The 16508-nt window shown below is 39.1% G+C and overlaps 2 protein-coding genes across 2 annotated transcripts; both read left to right on the top strand.

Annotated features, from left to right (window-relative positions):
* Positions 1–1222: 1222 nt before the first annotated feature.
* Positions 1223–6736, top strand: LOC106116638 (translation initiation factor IF-2). Its single transcript, XM_013310529.1, has 5 exons — positions 1223–1470; positions 1649–1799; positions 1930–2107; positions 3226–3419; positions 6529–6736. Exons 1-5 carry the CDS (start codon positions 1372–1374, stop codon positions 6690–6692), a joined length of 786 nt encoding a protein of 261 aa, XP_013165983.1. The 5' UTR covers positions 1223–1371; the 3' UTR covers positions 6693–6736.
* Positions 6737–7617: 881 nt separating this feature from the next.
* Nmdar1 (glutamate ionotropic receptor NMDA type subunit 1) lies at positions 7618–14797 on the top strand. The gene is made up of 16 exons (XM_013310387.1): positions 7618–7770; positions 7987–8109; positions 8415–8686; positions 9193–9345; positions 9697–9870; positions 10193–10454; positions 10565–10666; positions 10896–11007; positions 11081–11248; positions 11892–12016; positions 12337–12571; positions 12721–12869; positions 13047–13204; positions 13375–13547; positions 13634–13887; positions 14315–14797. The coding sequence occupies exons 1-16, from the start codon at positions 7618–7620 to the stop codon at positions 14492–14494; spliced, it is 2793 nt and encodes a 930-aa protein (XP_013165841.1). The 3' UTR covers positions 14495–14797.
* Positions 14798–16508: the final 1711 nt, after the last annotated feature.

The following is a 16508-nucleotide window of genomic DNA, read 5'->3' as shown; positions in this document are numbered from 1 at the left end:
CCAATATATTTCTGTCACATTTGATTTCTTCGTTATCTTATCTTTAACTTTTAACTTATTTTGTAAAATCTTTTTAGATTTGTTTTCTTTGTGTTTGTCCTTAATTTTTCTTAAACATTACCTGATGATTACGGACATTATTTCCCCGAAACCTTGAAAAACTATCTCAAAAATTTAAGCCATTTATTTTTCGCTGGGTAACTAATTATTTCGTAACTTAGGGAAATTATATTTAGGTTCTTGAATAGCATAAAAATACCCAAACGACAATTCTGCTTCAATTTCAACAGATATTCACCAGCTACTTATCAATATATGGCGAAGAATACTTTATTATATTAGAATGGACTTTGAAGAAGATTGATTAATGCGAATACAAAAGGTTAAATTGCCTTATTTTTGGGTAAATTTTTACAGTGGTAACACTACACACTCTGTCAGTGCTAGGAAATTGAAATCCTGTCTTGTCAGCCTGACACTTTATGATCGTCTGTTTATGAACTCTTTGGTTTGATCAATACCAGCCAATTGTTATATAATAAATTGTACATGCTAATGGTCACCATGAAAAAGCTTCTCAAAAGCTCGATAAACTATGAGATAGCGAATGTTCGGTTATTTTAACCAGTCGGTTAGAGTTCCAACGTAACTAAGGCACTCCACATCCTCGAAAACTCATTGTATTTCATAGTATTGCTTACTTGCAAATATATCACTGATTTGACGGCATCTTAGCTGCCTCAGGTTGAATTCCGGTTTCTGTGTCCGGACTCCGGATTTACAATCGAATCTCTAATAGTCTAAAATCATTACGTCGTGTTTTAAAAAAAAATATTAATTGGGTATTCAATGGTCATCAAAGTTGAAAAATGAAAATTTGTAACTTTTATTATTTTTCATCATTATATACATTTATAAAAATACTAGCTGTCGCCCGCGACTTTGTCCCTGCGGAATTAAAAAAACATAACTAGTATCCTATGTGTTCTTTCACACTATGTTCAAAACAAATGCGAAATTTCATCGAGATCCGTTCAGCAGTTCTGAAGATACCTTCAAACAAACATCCATGTAAACATTCGCATTTATAATATTAGTAAGACAAGATTTAAAATCTAAAATGTCATTACATCTTTGTAATTTTTTTGTCAAAGCATTTTTGTAATTATTATAAATACAAATATTTAAGTATTTTTATCTTAATCGAAATCTCGTACTTGAAAACGATTTTGTTACGTCAGAGTGTTAGTTTTAGAGATCATTTTGAAAGTGAGGGACTTAATAACAGATGCCCATACTTCGGTACTTTGAACAATTACCAACATTGATCCGTATTCCTTTCTACTTTTTGTTTCGCTGAAAGTCTTCCGTATGGTATCATATAAAATGTATCAATACTGGGCGATTTGTATCATACTTCTTTTTGTAACACACCAAACAACTACAAACAAGATGTGTCTTAAAATCGTGGTAAGTTTTTTTTTAATTACAAAAAAAGTTAGATGGTTAGCCGTCTACTATGCCAATACCAAAACCATAGATTCAATCCCGAAAGGAGTTTTACGGAAAAGCTTCAAGTTCCGTTACACCTTAAAAATTCTTATTGTAATTCTTATTGTATCTAAAAAAGTGTTATTTAATTTTGTAGATAATTGCTGGTCTAATAGCCGTAGCATCTGCTACCGAGATGGCGGACAAGAGAAGTGCGTCCTGGGACTTAGTCACCTCGTCCGGATGGAACCCAGCCAGTGGTGGCAACGGAATACCCGCCACGCTGGTCATAAATAGCGGCGGCAACGGTAATTATATTCATAAACAGACTAGCTGTCGCTTGCGCGAATATAATTCGTAATAGATCTAGCATATATATTTTCTTAGGAGCTATGATCTGACTGGTCATCACGCGCATAATTTTTCTTCATATTTTAGGTGGTTGGTCATCCGACTCCAGTAGCGAAGTGGCGGGCGCGGTGGCGGCGGCTAAGGCTGCAGCTGGCGCGGTGAGGGCGGCGCAACAGCAGGTAGCAGCTGCCAAGCATGCCGCGTTGCACCAGCAGGAACTTGCTGGCGCCAAGGAGGCAGCAGCTGCGCATGCCGCGCATAAAAGGTACAATCGAATTACCTTCCCTTAGTACCTAGATCCGGTTTCATGTCACTATTAGAAGAATTGAAATAGTCGTCGCCATTCTATTTTAAAAGCGGGATAGTAAAGATAATACTTTCCTTCTTACGAATAAAACATACAGACGAATTGATAACCTCCTTCTTTTTGAGTCGGCTAAAAACTTAAAGAGGTATTAACTATATAAGGAAAATAAAGTAAGTGATTAGCGGGGTTGACTAAGTTTTAGTTTTTACGCCTAGTTACCTATATTTATTGATTTTAAACTAAAACGTTAATATTACTATAAGCCACACAAGCGTTCATCCGGCAGATAGTCATCCGCTGGATGATCGTCAGCAACTGGCCATTAAAAGACGTAGTAGCACAATACAGTATACGTATAATTCTTTTCAAATATTTTGGCGGCTCAGGGTCTTGGGAGCGCTGCTCAATGTATGTATCCTATATCCCGCTATGCCATAGTACACTTAAAATTGTGTTCTGCGCAGCGACTGGCGCATGTTAATAGTTGGCAAAATATCTGAATACTACTATATGTTATTCAAACCTCTGCGCAAACTCGCCCCCACCTCCAGATTCACGACTCGGAGCAATTTGCTTTAACGTTCAGTAGCGCGGCGTAAACCGCTGCAGTGGGCTGTCTGCTCCCCTGCACCGATTTACGTCCAACAATAACTCATATAACATTCATATAACACTGCAACTGGACAGTGTCTATACATAAAAAAATTATAAGATACATTATTACAGAGGGTGTTTACCAACACAAATTAAAGTGTTTTTTATTTAATAATTTTCGTCTATTTGTCGAGATGTCTGTAAGTTTGTGCCCTCAAAACATAAAAACGGCTTAACCGATTTGGATGCCGTTTTCATTTTTGGATTCATTTAAATTTCCCTTAAAATATAGTATCTGTTTAATTTCAATCGGCGCATAAATGAAAATGTTATGTCAATTGAAATGGATAGCTTCGAAAATTTTATTACCAATGACACTACTACTACAAATGAATAAAAAGTAACAGTGGTTTAGCTATAAATCTTAAAGTCTGAAACTAACAATAATATTTGGTCTCACACCTATTCTTTTAATGCATTAGCGAGGAAGCATCAAGACGAGCACGTGCGCGTGCGCTTGAAGCCGCGCAGTCCGCAGTGCATGCGCAGGCGCGTCTCGCAGCGGCCAAGGCCCGCGCCGCAGCTGCGCAGAGGATCGCCGCCGCAAGGGAGGCGGAGGCGGCCAAAGCTATACAACAAGCCGCTCACACACAAGCTGCTAGGCTTCAGAACGCTGGTATGATTTGCTAGTGTAGAAAAGTAGCAAACGATAAATTGTGTATCATCATAAGCATCTCCACTGAGGAGCTCGGAGCCTAACTCTATGGGTTCAAACACGCTGGCCCAGTGCGGGTTGGTTGACTTTAGACATATCTTTGAATTGTTTCACAAATGTACAGATGTAAAACGAAAAACACATTAGTACATGGCGGAATTCGAACCCAGGACCTACAGATTACAAGTCAAGTGCTTAACACCTGAGCCACCGACGCCCTCTAAGCAGTACTTAGTTTTAACAGTGGTAGAGTCCGCATCCAGCATTTGCTGGTTGCACGAATGGCCCGCTCGCCCGGTGAAATACCACGACCGCACGAAGACAGGCGTGAAGTGGAAGAAATTCCGCGTTTCGTCCTGATGAGTGTGTGCGGACACTTCTTTCCTACACTACCCCGGGTACAAGCTCGAACACCGCTTTTTACCACGGGCTAGGGTGTGCGTGTACGTCCGTGAGGATATCTGTTCTCGTCGCCTCGACCATCTTGAAGGCCGGGACCTATCCGTTTTATGGCTGCGCGTAGATAGCGATGATCATCCGCGAGTCTACGCGTGCCTTTATAGGTCCCATGGCGGAAATACCGATACAGACCAACGCATGGAGCTAGTCCAAATGGGCACAGATTCCGTGTTTTAGCAGATCCCTTCTGCTGTAGTCGTGGTACTTGGTGATTTTAATGCCCATCATGCCGAATGGCTCACGTACATCGGATCACGCGGGGAGGTCTGTTCATGACTTTGCCTTAGCATATGATCTAACACAGCTGGTTACCTCGCCTACGCGAATCCCAGATGTTGTTGATCATTTACCTTCCCTGTTGGACCTTCTGCTGACCACGCATCCGGACAGCTATTTGGTTTCCGTCGACGCCCCTTTAGGGTCGTCGGACCACTGCCTGATCCGGACAACAGTGCCAATCTCCAGACGTTTTCGGTCACAACCGATTGGTCTTCGTCGAGTTTGGCACTACAGGTCAGCAGATTAGGATAGGATGCGGTCCTTCTATGCATCCTACCCATGGGGGCAGGTTTGCTTCAATCTGGACAATCCCGACGCCGTTGCTGACTATATCGCCGATGTGGTACTCCAGGGGATGGAACTTTTTGTCCCATCAACTATGGTGCCCAGCGGTGGTAGATCTCGGCCTTGGTTCGGTCGTTCTTACAAGTTATCTTTACGCTACAAGCGAGAATGTTACCGTGCCTGGGCCGAAGCGTCGGCAGCGGGGGACCAAAACTCCAGCGCGCTTAAAATGAAGTACAACTCTGCCTCCAGGTCCTTCAAAAGAGTAATTGCAAGGGCAAAGTCCGAACACGTGGCCAGCATTGGCGAGAAGCTAGTGCGCCTTCCTTCCGGAACTCGCGCGTTCTGGTCTCTCGCCAAGGCTGTCCAAGGAAATTTCTGTCGCCCATCGCTACCATCTTTGCGCAGGGAGGACGACTCGTTGGCCCATACTGCTAAAGAGAAAGCCGATCTTCTGGTATCCCTCTTTGCATCTAACTCGACACTGGATGACACAGGTTATTCACCGCCGAAAATCCCTGGCGGTGAGACCTCTATGTCGGAGATCCAGTTCATCCAGAGATCAGTCCGTAAGGCGCTGCTATCTCTGGATGTCAACAAGTCGAGTGGGCCCGACGGTATTCCACCTCTTGTGCTAAGGACATGTGCTCCTGAGTTGGCACCGGTCTTGACGCGTCTTTTCACCCGATCCCTAAAAAAGGATTAGCGATCGCCAGTACGGATTCCGTCAACGTCGCTCAGCTAGTGATCTTTTAGTGTACCTCACTCACAGATGGGCGGAGGCAATAGAGAACAAAGGGGAGGCCCTGGCGGTAAGTTTGGACGTAGCGAAAGCCTTCGATCGGGTGTTGCATAAAAGGCTTCTTTCGAAGCTCTCTTCCTACGGGCTTCCCGAGAAACTATTGGCCTGGATTACTAGCTTTTTGGAGGGTCGTAGCATCAGGGTCGTTGTTGACGGTGCATGCTCAGACCCTAAACCAATTAATGCTGGTGTCCCCCAGGGCTGTGTACTGTCGCCCACTCTCTTTCTTCTGCAAATCAATAACTTGTTACATCATAGTAACGTCCATTGTTATGCAGACGTTAGTACGGGTGACGCTTTGTACACGGCCCGAGATAATGTTTCTCGGGATAGCGTGTTCGAGTACCGGAACAAACTTGTGTCTGAAATTGAGACCCTTTTGGGTAATGTCTCAGATTGGGGGCGACAAAACCTTGTTGAATTCAACCCCAAAAGACACAAGTTTGCGCGTTTTCCGTCAAAAAAGAACCCTTTGTCGCTAACCTCAACTTTGAGAGCACTCCCCTGGTTGCCACAGCCAGCATTGGTATCCTCGGCTTTGACATATCGAGTGACGTCCAATTCCATGGTCGTTTGAAAGGGAAGGCTAAGCTGGCCTCTAAAAAGCTTGGTGTCCTAGGGAGAGCGAAAAAGTATTTCACGCCAGCCCATCGCTTACAGTTGTACAAGGCGCAGGTTCGGCCACATATGGAATACTGCTCACATCTCTGGGCCGGAGCTCCTAAATACCAGGTTCTTCCTTTCGACCGAGTGCAACGTCGTGCCACTCGAATCGTCAACGACCGAGATCTTACCAATGGGCTTGACACACTGGCTCTGCGAAGGGATGTCAGTTCCCTTTGCATCTTCTACCGGATTTACCACGGGGAGAGTTCCGAAGAATTGTTTGGAACCATACCTGCCGCTGAGTTCCGTCATCGTACGAGTCGACAGAGCGCCAAATTCCATCCTTTCCATCTCGATGGCTGGCATTCCACAACGACGAGATTTTCGCGTAACTTTTTACCTCGCACAGCCGCGTTGTGGAACACCCTGTCCTCAGCGGTATTTCCAAACAGTTACGACTTAGGGACCTTCAAGAAAAGAGCGTACACCTTCCTTAAAGGCCGGCAACGCATCTGCGGTTCCTCTGGCGTTGTGGATGTCCATGGGCGTCGGATCAAATAATATTAGGCGATTCGTTGCTCGTTTGCCCCCTTCTCCTATAAAAAAGTACCATATTATAAATATTATCTTCCTTCCTAGATATAGAATCACTGAAATTGTCAGTGCTACAAAGTTCAGGGGCCGCGGGCGCAGCCGGCGCAGCGCAGCACGCAGCGACATCAGCCGCCGCGGCCTTACGTCCTGATAACCAAGGCTGGAACCCACAGGGTTGGCAGCCTAGTGCCAACTCCTGGGACTGGTGAAATGATACAACGAAGAATACAACGAATTAATAATATAATTTTAATTACTTAAGCTCTTATTTGAAAAACGTATTTTTTTATGTATTTTCTTATATTATTTGTGTTTTATACCAAGTAAGTAATGTTAATATGTTTAAAAATGTTTACAACATAGAAACCTCAAATAAATAATATTTTATGAGAATTTTTGTATTATATCTTTTAAAATATTATTGTCTATCAAATGTTATTTTTTATTGTATACTAATATCATAATTTTTAATAAATTGCTTAAAAATATCTTTTGTTTAAATATTAAACCTGCTTTTTAAAAAAATGCGTGATTAATTACTACATTTTTCCTTAAAAACAAAAAAATGTTCTAATAAACATTGCAATTTCTACAAAAAATCACATATAAAATACATTATCCATACATACTTTCGCATTTTATTCTAATTTCAACTTCAATCGATTAGTTCCCAGCGCGACTGCGCGGTCTCTATGGCGACCCGAGATGAAAGCTCCATCTGGCGTTGACGTGCAGCATCCAAAATATTATCCTTATGTAACACGCCTTTAATTTTAACATGTGAAAACAAAATAATGTGAGTGCAATTGAAATTAAAAATCAAACAAGTGAGTAGTTTATAGTCCATAAGAAATAATTAGCAATGATTTAATAGTGAAACTTAGCTATTTAGTTAAATTAGGCATAAGATATATGATTTTTTTAGGAGGTATCGTATAATTACGTACAATTATTCTAAAAAAACTATTGTTTTGCGATAACGTAGTAACATTGTTCGTTCTATCAGTCATATTTTCTTGTAAGTTTTCAAAAAATATCGCCTAAAATCAAATTCAAATTATAATAACAAGCAATAATTTAACATCTATCGTATCTTCAAAATATTAATTATTAATTAATATTCATTTTATTAGGATGTGGTGCCGTCTATTACTCGTTTTCATTTGGAGCAGTTATTTTACTAACGCTGAAATAGACCGACGCCGTTTCTCAAACCCGACCTATTACAATGTAGGAGGGGTCCTGTCTAGTAACGAGTCAATTGCATTCTTCAAGGACACAATATCCGTAAGTATTTGAAGTAATTTAAACTCAATTTCCATGAAGCGATTAGTCGCATGACTCCAGCGCGTAGCTACCTTGTCTACTGACGCGACTGTTATATAAATAAAGAGGAAAAAGCCACTTAGCCGCATTAGATTAGCATCACACACCTTTATTCTTGAATAGTGTAAAGTTTTTTTTTATTCTTAGGACCTTTTTAAGTATAATTATGTATTTCAGAATCTTAATTTCAAAGACAAGTATGTTCCGCGCGGCGTTACATATCACGACTACTCAATTTTGATGGACCCTAATCCTATAAAGACGGCTCTTAACGTTTGCAAGGATTTAATCGGACATCGAGTAAGTAAAGCTCCGTTTTAATAACAATTTCTTTTAAGAAAAAGTTAATTTAATTTCATTGTTTTACCACTGATGTTCCTCATATTTCCTATGTGATGACAGTGAAAACTCACTCATATAAATGATATTTGTTTACTTATTCTACGTTTTAATTTGGAACAACATCGAATGGACATAAGTGTAGGATTCCACTGTTACGACATTTCAATAATAAATGATTTATCAAAGAAAATGAAAGGAATGTTACGACAATGAAGTACTACGGTAGAACTTTCTAGCATTCATAGTTTAATTTCCTTTCTCAGGTGTACGCAGTGATTGTCTCCCATCCGCTTACCGGTGAGCTCTCTCCAGCTGCGGTATCGTATACGAGCGGGTTCTATCATATACCGGTTATTGGTATATCGTCCAGAGACTCTGCGTTCTCGGATAAGAACATTCACGTGTCCTTCCTACGTACTGTCCCACCTTATTCTCATCAGGCAGATGTCTGGGTGGATGTGTTGAAGCATTTTAATTATATGAAAGTTATAATAATACATAGTTCGGATACGGATGGCAGAGCTATACTTGGCAGGTATGGAAATATGTGAAGAATACTTAGGACTGTAAACTAAACTAGATGTGGAACGCGACTATGTGTTCTTCCAGACTATGTTCTACATGTATGCCAAATTTCAGTGAGATCCGTGCAGTCGTTGACGAGATAAATTCAAACAAACGTCCATCCATCCAAACATTCACATTTATAATATTAGTAAGATAAGATGCTAAGAAGTAAGATATTAGTAAGATAAATATTTCTTCTTACTAATATTATAAAAGCGTAAAATGTTTGGGTGGATAGATGTATGGATGTTTGTTACAAAGTAACTCCAGAACGGCTACATGGATCTCACTGTAATTTGGCATAGATGTAGAACATAATGTGGAAGAACATATAGTCAACTAAATAAGTTTTTCTTTTATTCCGCACTAACGGTGTCGCGGACGACATCTAGTATACAGTAATTTTCATGTAATCTGTGGTATCTGTGGGACTTAATTTCACTTTTTTTACTATTTCTATATTTTTGTTCATAGATTTCAAACAACATCACAGAGTATTGACGAGGATGTAGACAGAAAAGTGGTAGTGGAACAGGTGATAGAATTTGAACCTGGTCTTGACGCGTTCAGTGATCGTCTTATCGACGCCAAGAGTGCACAGGCCAGGGTCTTTCTCATGTACGCCAGGTAAGCATTAAGTATTATAGCAATAAAGTATAATCGTATAAGAGTAGGTCGCAAACGAGCAACGGGACACCGAGGACATCGACGCTCATGGACATCTGCGAGACCAGAGGAACCGCACATGCGTTGCCGGCCTTTGAGACGGTGATACGCTTCAAAGGCGAGCTGCGATTCATAATTCATAATTTGTCAGAGAATAGACAAACTTATCAACATCTACTTTCCATCTGTTTTATTATATAGATAAAACTTTAAGTTATATTACGCTTTGCTCATTTATATGTTGTAGCCATAAATTGATCATTTTAGTCTTTGATAGAATCGACGCCGAAATAAAGTAATTTTAATTTGCAGTAAAACTGATGCCGAGATAATATTCCGAGACGCGACCTACCTGAACATGACGACTACGGGTTACGTGTGGATGGTGACGGAGCAGGCGCTGGACGCCGCCAACGCGCCCGAGGGTCTCCTCGGCCTTCGCCTTGTCAATGCCACGAACGAACACGCACATATACAAGACTCAATGTGAGTAGATTTCGAGAAATCTGTGTCTTAAACTATTAACATTCAGGACTGACAAATAAAAACATATTTATAAAAAAGTTGCAAGAATAGGCTTTTTAGTAGCTGATATTTCGACGCAGTGGCATGCGTAATGCAGGATGAATGAAGTAATGCGGTAGGTTTGAATAAAGTTAACATATCGAACTACCTTCTCTCTGATTCTGCGTCTATGACCACTTCTATTGCAGAAATTCTCACAATGCATTAAGGCTTTTACCGTAGTAATTTCAAAAGTTAAAATGTTAAAAGTAAAACTTCCTAAATAACCAAAACCTCTTTCTAGCTACGTACTAGCTTCGGCAATACGCGATATGAACAAATCAGAGGAAATCCACGCGCCACCGTCAGATTGTGACAATTCTGGTTCTATTTGGACAACTGGGCGGTTGCTGTTCGACTACATACGACGTCAAAGCTTAGAGAATGGCGCAACTGGTCACGTGGCGTTTGACGACCATGGTGATAGAGTGCACGCGGAATATGATATGGTAAATGTACGCGCGCAAGGAGAGCATGTAGCTGTAGGCAAATATTTCTATTCTAAGGTAAGCTAGCTTTACAAATATATGTCGTAATTAAATACCAATAAGGTCTAATTTTTCAACACGGATTTTTTTACCGGAAAGTAGATTATTGCTTATCAATTTTTGTACAGGACACACAAAAGATGCGACTCGAACTAAAAGAACACGAGATTATTTGGATGGGACGAAGCTCGTCGAAACCGGAAGGTTTTATGATACCCACCCACCTTAAGGTAAAACACTAATGAATACCACAATAAACACAAACACTGCCGCCAAAGTATACCGGAATCAAAACAACTCAACACGAAATACTTGAAAGAGAACGTAGACTTTGCGTCACATTAGATTCGGTTACATGCAACTAATTTGTTCGAAAGTAAATCCATATCAACATGAGGTTCGATTTTTAAAAGCAAAAACTAAAGAACGTATTAATTAATTAATTATGCTTTTGTTCAGGTACTAACAATAGAAGAGAAACCATTCGTGTACGCGCGTCGTGTCGACTATGAGGGGGACTGTACCCCAGAGGAAATACCTTGCCCGCATTACAATACCAGTGATGATATTGGTATGTAATAACCGTGAGATTACACTGACGTAAAGCAAACTTACAGTTTGATATATAAACATTTTATCAACAGACCGTATGTACTGCTGTAAGGGTTTCTGCATGGATTTATTGCGCTATCTCTCCAAAGCAATTAACTTCACCTACTCATTAGCACTGTCTCCTGACGGACAGTTTGGAAATTATATAATACGGAACCTATCCGTGCCTGGAGCTAAGAAGGAATGGACTGGTCTTATTGGTATGTAAAAATGACTGAACGTTACTTGAATGTACTAAATATTTGGAGGGATACATGATACTAGTTGTCGCCCGCGACTCTGTATAATAATTAAAACTTAATTAGTAATTATGTTCTTCCAAGCTATGGTCTATATTTATGCCTAATTTCAGCGAGAAATATGCATCCATTCTGGAGATATTGGTATCTCTCCATGTTTGGACATTCGCATTTATTTTATAAATAAGTAAGATTTTTCGCATAACATTGTTTTAATTGAAGATTGTTACACTTCACACCTTACCATCTTATTGTTTGGATGGATGGATGTTAAATTGAAGATACCTCCAGAACGATTGCATGGATCTCTCTAAAATTTGGCATAGATATAAAACACGGTCTAGGGACACATAGGCTACTAATTAAGTTTTTTTTTAATACCGCGCGGACGCAGTCGCCGGCGACGGCTAGTTATAAAAATAATTATAAAAAAGTTATTACGTTACTAAAGCCTGAAGCAAAGGAATTCCGGACTTTGGAAAATAATTTCCCCTTTCCGTTAAGTTTAACTTCATGCCTCTGCATTTTATTCCTGTAATAAATCTTATTTTGCCGTATCCATTTTTCTTAACCTTTATTTTGTCTAACATTTTAATATGAACAGGTGAATTGGTATATGAACGCGCAGATCTAATCGTCGCTCCGTTAACAATAAATCCTGAACGCGCTGAATTTATAGAGTTCAGTAAACCGTTCAAATATCAAGGTATAACTATTCTGGAGAAGAAGGTAAACTTACCAAATGATTTAATTATAACATAGCTTAGACCTAAATAATTATTTTATTTATAATGACGAGTTATTTTATGACATAAAAACTAGTTTAGTTATAAATTGCAAATAAAAACCGTAAATTTGTATTCGCATTCACTAGTATCTTGCATTGATTTAAAATATGCTAGCAAATAACCATTTTATTTTTATATTTTATAAAAATACACAGAGAACTTTCTCATGGCATATTAGAATCCAAAAACTCTACGTTTTTTCCGAACATCCTGTATATATCGATATTTTTAACCATTGGTCTACAAAAAAAAACTTTTCAGCCATCTCGTTCCTCAACTCTGGTATCATTCTTACAACCATTTTCAAACACACTGTGGATACTAGTGATGGTGTCAGTTCATGTGGTGGCGCTAGTGTTGTACCTGCTCGATAGATTTTCGCCTTTTGGAAGATTCAAACTGGCCAATATAGATGGCACGGAAGAGGACGCATTGAATCTGTCCAGTGCTATATGGTTCGCTTGGGGCGTGCTGCTGAATAGCGGTATTGGTGAAGGTAAGGCTTTAGTTTTGTACGATTTTTAGCCAGGTATTAACAAACATTTGACAACAATCACATTTATCACATAATCATCAGTTTTTTTATCAGTTGTTTTTTTTTCTTGGTTTGAGATATAAAATAAAATATAATTTATGTGTGGCCAGGTACTCCCCGCAGCTTTTCCGCCCGTGTACTTGGCATGGTGTGGGCAGGGTTTGCCATGATCATCGTAGCCTCATACACCGCCAACCTCGCTGCATTTCTCGTGCTCGAGCGTCCTAAGACCAAGCTCACAGGAATTAATGACGCTAGAGTATGTCACTTTTTGAAATTTTTCACCCAAAAACAAAAAATATAATTAAACTCGATCTCTCCATTGCTATTTTTGACAAATGGATTTTAAATTTGTGAGCTTTGAGATATTGAGTTGATTACGATTTCAAGCATCCTGTATAATAGAGCGATGTTTAGTATATATTTTATTTTCTAGTTGCGCAATACAATGGAGAACTTGACATGCGCTACAGTAAAGGGGTCGGCAGTGGATATGTATTTCAGACGACAAGTTGAACTATCAAATATGTACCGTACAATGGAAGCCAACAACTATGATAATGCTGAACAAGCCATACAAGACGTTAAGAATGGGTAAACATATTGTTTATTTAAGAAACTAACTCAATGAATGTTAAGCAATAAATATTCACGTTATTTTTAATTAACATTTTTAAAACAAAACATTTGCACTCAAGTTCAAAGAAAGTTATTAAATTTTAGGTCAGTTTGTAGTTAGTAAAGAAACCTTATTTCTTTTGTAGTAAGCTAATGGCATTCATCTGGGACTCTTCGCGGCTCGAGTTTGAGGCGGCTCAAGACTGTGAGCTGGTGACAGCGGGCGAGCTGTTTGGCCGCTCCGGCTACGGCGTAGGGTTGCAGAAGGGCTCGCCCTGGGCGGACCTAGTTACACTCGCCATACTCGACTTTCATGAAAGTAAGTCTTATGACCTTGGAATAGAGTTGATAATTAAACGCTCTTTTATAAGATCTTGAGGACTATAATCGTGATTGTGATTACAGGTGGCATCATGGAATCTTTGGACAACCAATGGATCTTACGAAACAATATGCTCAACTGCGAGGAAAACGAGAAAACACCGAATACGTTGGGTTTGAAAAACATGGCGGGCGTGTTCATACTCGTATTGGCGGGAATTATCGGCGGGATTGTGCTGATAGTCATTGAGGTGGTTTACAAACGTCATCAGATACGGAAACAGAAGAGGATGGAGATAGCGCGCCACGCCGCCGACAGATGGCGCGGCGCAATAGAGGTAAACCGCGCGAACTTCGCAGCAAACAACCACGTCGCCCACAAACCGCAAATCGAGACCAAAATGTAAAACTAATGATCCCCTTGAACATTGTTAACGACCAATATTGCCATATAAAAAATAATTTTATTTTAGCTTCTATACAAAATAAACGCGTTGCAATTTGTTTGTAGCTTTTCGATTTCTCTCATACTAAGCTCTCCCCGCTGCGACGTGAAGTTGTAAGTAGTATACATATTTACAACTCGATTACTCTGAGTATACAACTCTTGGGATAACGTCATCTCCCACCAAAATTGAAAGAAATTTGTTTTTTTCCACCGTACTGCACTATTATGACGTCATCCAAGCGATGCATACTCGAAGTACTCGGGTTGTATACATTTATGAACACAGTACATTGTAATAACTCTGACATTTATTACAGAAACGCAAGTCACTCCGTGCATCGATACTGCCGTCTCAACGACGCGCCAAGTCTAACGGGGTCAAGGAAGCAGGCAGCATTAGCCTGGCGGTGGACAGAGGCGTCAGGAGACGAGATGAACCACGTATACCAAGATATCTGCCCGCTTATACGCCTGACGTATCACATCTTGTAGTTTGAACGCGATTATGCCTACAAATACAAAACTATTATTTTTGACAGCCGTGACATTTATCTTGACACGTATTGTTGTCTTTGTTTATTCAAAGACAATGTAAGGGATGACAATATCTCTCAATACAGTGGAAATCCATAACAATACCAAAATTTGAACAGAACCGTACCTAAAATTATACAATCGCTTGCTGTACTTCTTATCAATTTAAATATTACGCACCTAGCAGTTTGGACGCGACTGTACGATTATAGTACCAAAATTTCAAAGGAAATTTACCTAATTTATAGTATCACTTACTGTTATTTCAATGTGTCGCATTTAGTAGTTTGAACATGACTGTAGTTACAGTACTAATGTAGTTACTTCACGATGCAGCGTTTTTCAATTACAGACGAAACGCATCAAGATAGCCCTTTTGGTTTGAATCGTAGTATACTAAAACTTACTTTTACTCCTTTTTAAATTCTTTCTTCTTTTTTAAATTTTTAGTGAGCCACTCTGGTTTATTGCAAAATGTTACCATTGATTACAAATCTGCCCATTTATTAGTTTTTAATTTTGTAACTAATAAAAATTAAATGTTCACTTAAATATAAATCATACTAGAAATAAGGCTGTGACTTACAAGTAGATGTAACAAAAAATATTAAAAAATATAAAAACGTATTATTCACGTAATTACTGTTTTAGTGGCACTATATGTGTTGTATGTCGTTACTATAACAAGGCTATAAAATACTAAGTAAGCTATAAAAGTATTAACTATCTTACCGTTGGTTTCTAAGACCAAAATTTTCTGGTATAAAACATACCCCTCCCATTAACTTTCACAAAACAGAGATAACTATGTTTTACGATTTCGGTCTCAGAAACCCACGGTTAGACGTTATCTCTATGTGTAATAATTAAAGTGAAATATAAATGTTTGTACAAATACGTTTCAATTAAGAATGTGCGTGATAATAACCTAGAAATTAGAACTGTCAAAAAATCGATTTAATTATAATACTTTTTGAACTTGTCGATTCAGATAAAATCTTCGTCCCGGAGGCCTAATTTAGTATTCCTTCCCTTCCCATAATTTTTCTTATAAGGAAAGGATAGGAAGTAGAAGTGGACTTTCCAGATGTGAGGATGCAAGGGAAGGGAAGATATTCTTTGTGTGCATCCTCTCCTCCGTCGATTAAAGGTAGGCAACGCATATGCAAAAGCGTGTATTTTATATACTCTTTGATGTCTATGGGCAACGGTCACTTCGCTATTTCAGCGATTTCAGGTGACCGCTCGTTCGTTTGCCATCTTATGATATAAAATAAAAAAAAACCTTAATTTTCTGACCCCACTTTTTATTGAGAGCTATGACGTCACAATGTAAGGTTCATGCACATTTTTATTTCAAACTTATTTTAGTTATTTAGAATATCTTATAAAAACTAATATTGAATTTATGATGTATGTGAAGGTTTTGTGAAAAATAAACAAGCAATCTCTGCCTACCCTTATTGATAAAGAGCTTAAATATATTTTAATCAAAATAGTATTTGTGTTAAAACAAAAACCCTCAAATATTTTCTGTTATCATAAAGTTTAAAATAATTTATTTTGTTGTATATATTTATTAATTTTATGATGTTTGTATGTTTAAGATTGTAAAATTTCATATTAAATGTATTTGTAGGTAAATAATAAAAAAAAAAAAACCCTATATTATTAGTGTGTAAAAAACTTTCATGTCTTAATAGCTGTCAACCTGGCAACTATGAAAAGATAAGTATACCAAAATGAAACAGATAATCCAAGCCTTGTGTCAAGTACCGGCGTTAGCATAGGGCGTTGTTGGGCGTCCGCCCAGGGCGCTGCACAAGGGCGACACGCGTCTTCGAATTACAGTCTCATATAACCTTAATTCCAACCCCCACACACATACACCCAAAGGCATGATAAAAATGGGGAATAGAAACAGAACCCTGAATCGATGAAACCAGCACTGCCTTGTCTATTGTAACATGGACCATA

Source organism: Papilio xuthus, unplaced genomic scaffold (assembly GCF_000836235.2).
Source record: "Papilio xuthus unplaced genomic scaffold, Pxut_1.1 DF827714.1, whole genome shotgun sequence".
Lineage (NCBI taxonomy): Eukaryota > Metazoa > Arthropoda > Insecta > Lepidoptera > Papilionidae > Papilio > Papilio xuthus.
This window is presented reverse-complemented; position numbering and strand designations above follow the sequence as displayed.

What these genes read in the sequence shown, in the direction of transcription:
- LOC106116638 (XM_013310529.1), top strand. Translation starts at nt 1,372, where the DNA reads ATGGTATCATATAAAATGTATCAATACTGGGCGATTTGTATCATACTT. An exon ending in CATAAATAGCGGCGGCAACG is followed by an intron (nt 1,800 to 1,929) that starts GTAATTATATTC and finishes TTCATATTTTAG; the next exon opens with GTGGTTGGTCATCCGACTCC. An exon ending in TGCTAGGCTTCAGAACGCTG is followed by an intron (nt 3,420 to 6,528) that starts GTATGATTTGCT and finishes CTTCCTTCCTAG; the next exon opens with ATATAGAATCACTGAAATTG.
- Nmdar1 (XM_013310387.1), top strand. Translation starts at nt 7,618, where the DNA reads ATGTGGTGCCGTCTATTACTCGTTTTCATTTGGAGCAGTTATTTTACT. An exon ending in AGGATTTAATCGGACATCGA is followed by an intron (nt 8,110 to 8,414) that starts GTAAGTAAAGCT and finishes TTCCTTTCTCAG; the next exon opens with GTGTACGCAGTGATTGTCTC. An exon ending in GCAAATATTTCTATTCTAAG is followed by an intron (nt 10,455 to 10,564) that starts GTAAGCTAGCTT and finishes ATTTTTGTACAG; the next exon opens with GACACACAAAAGATGCGACT.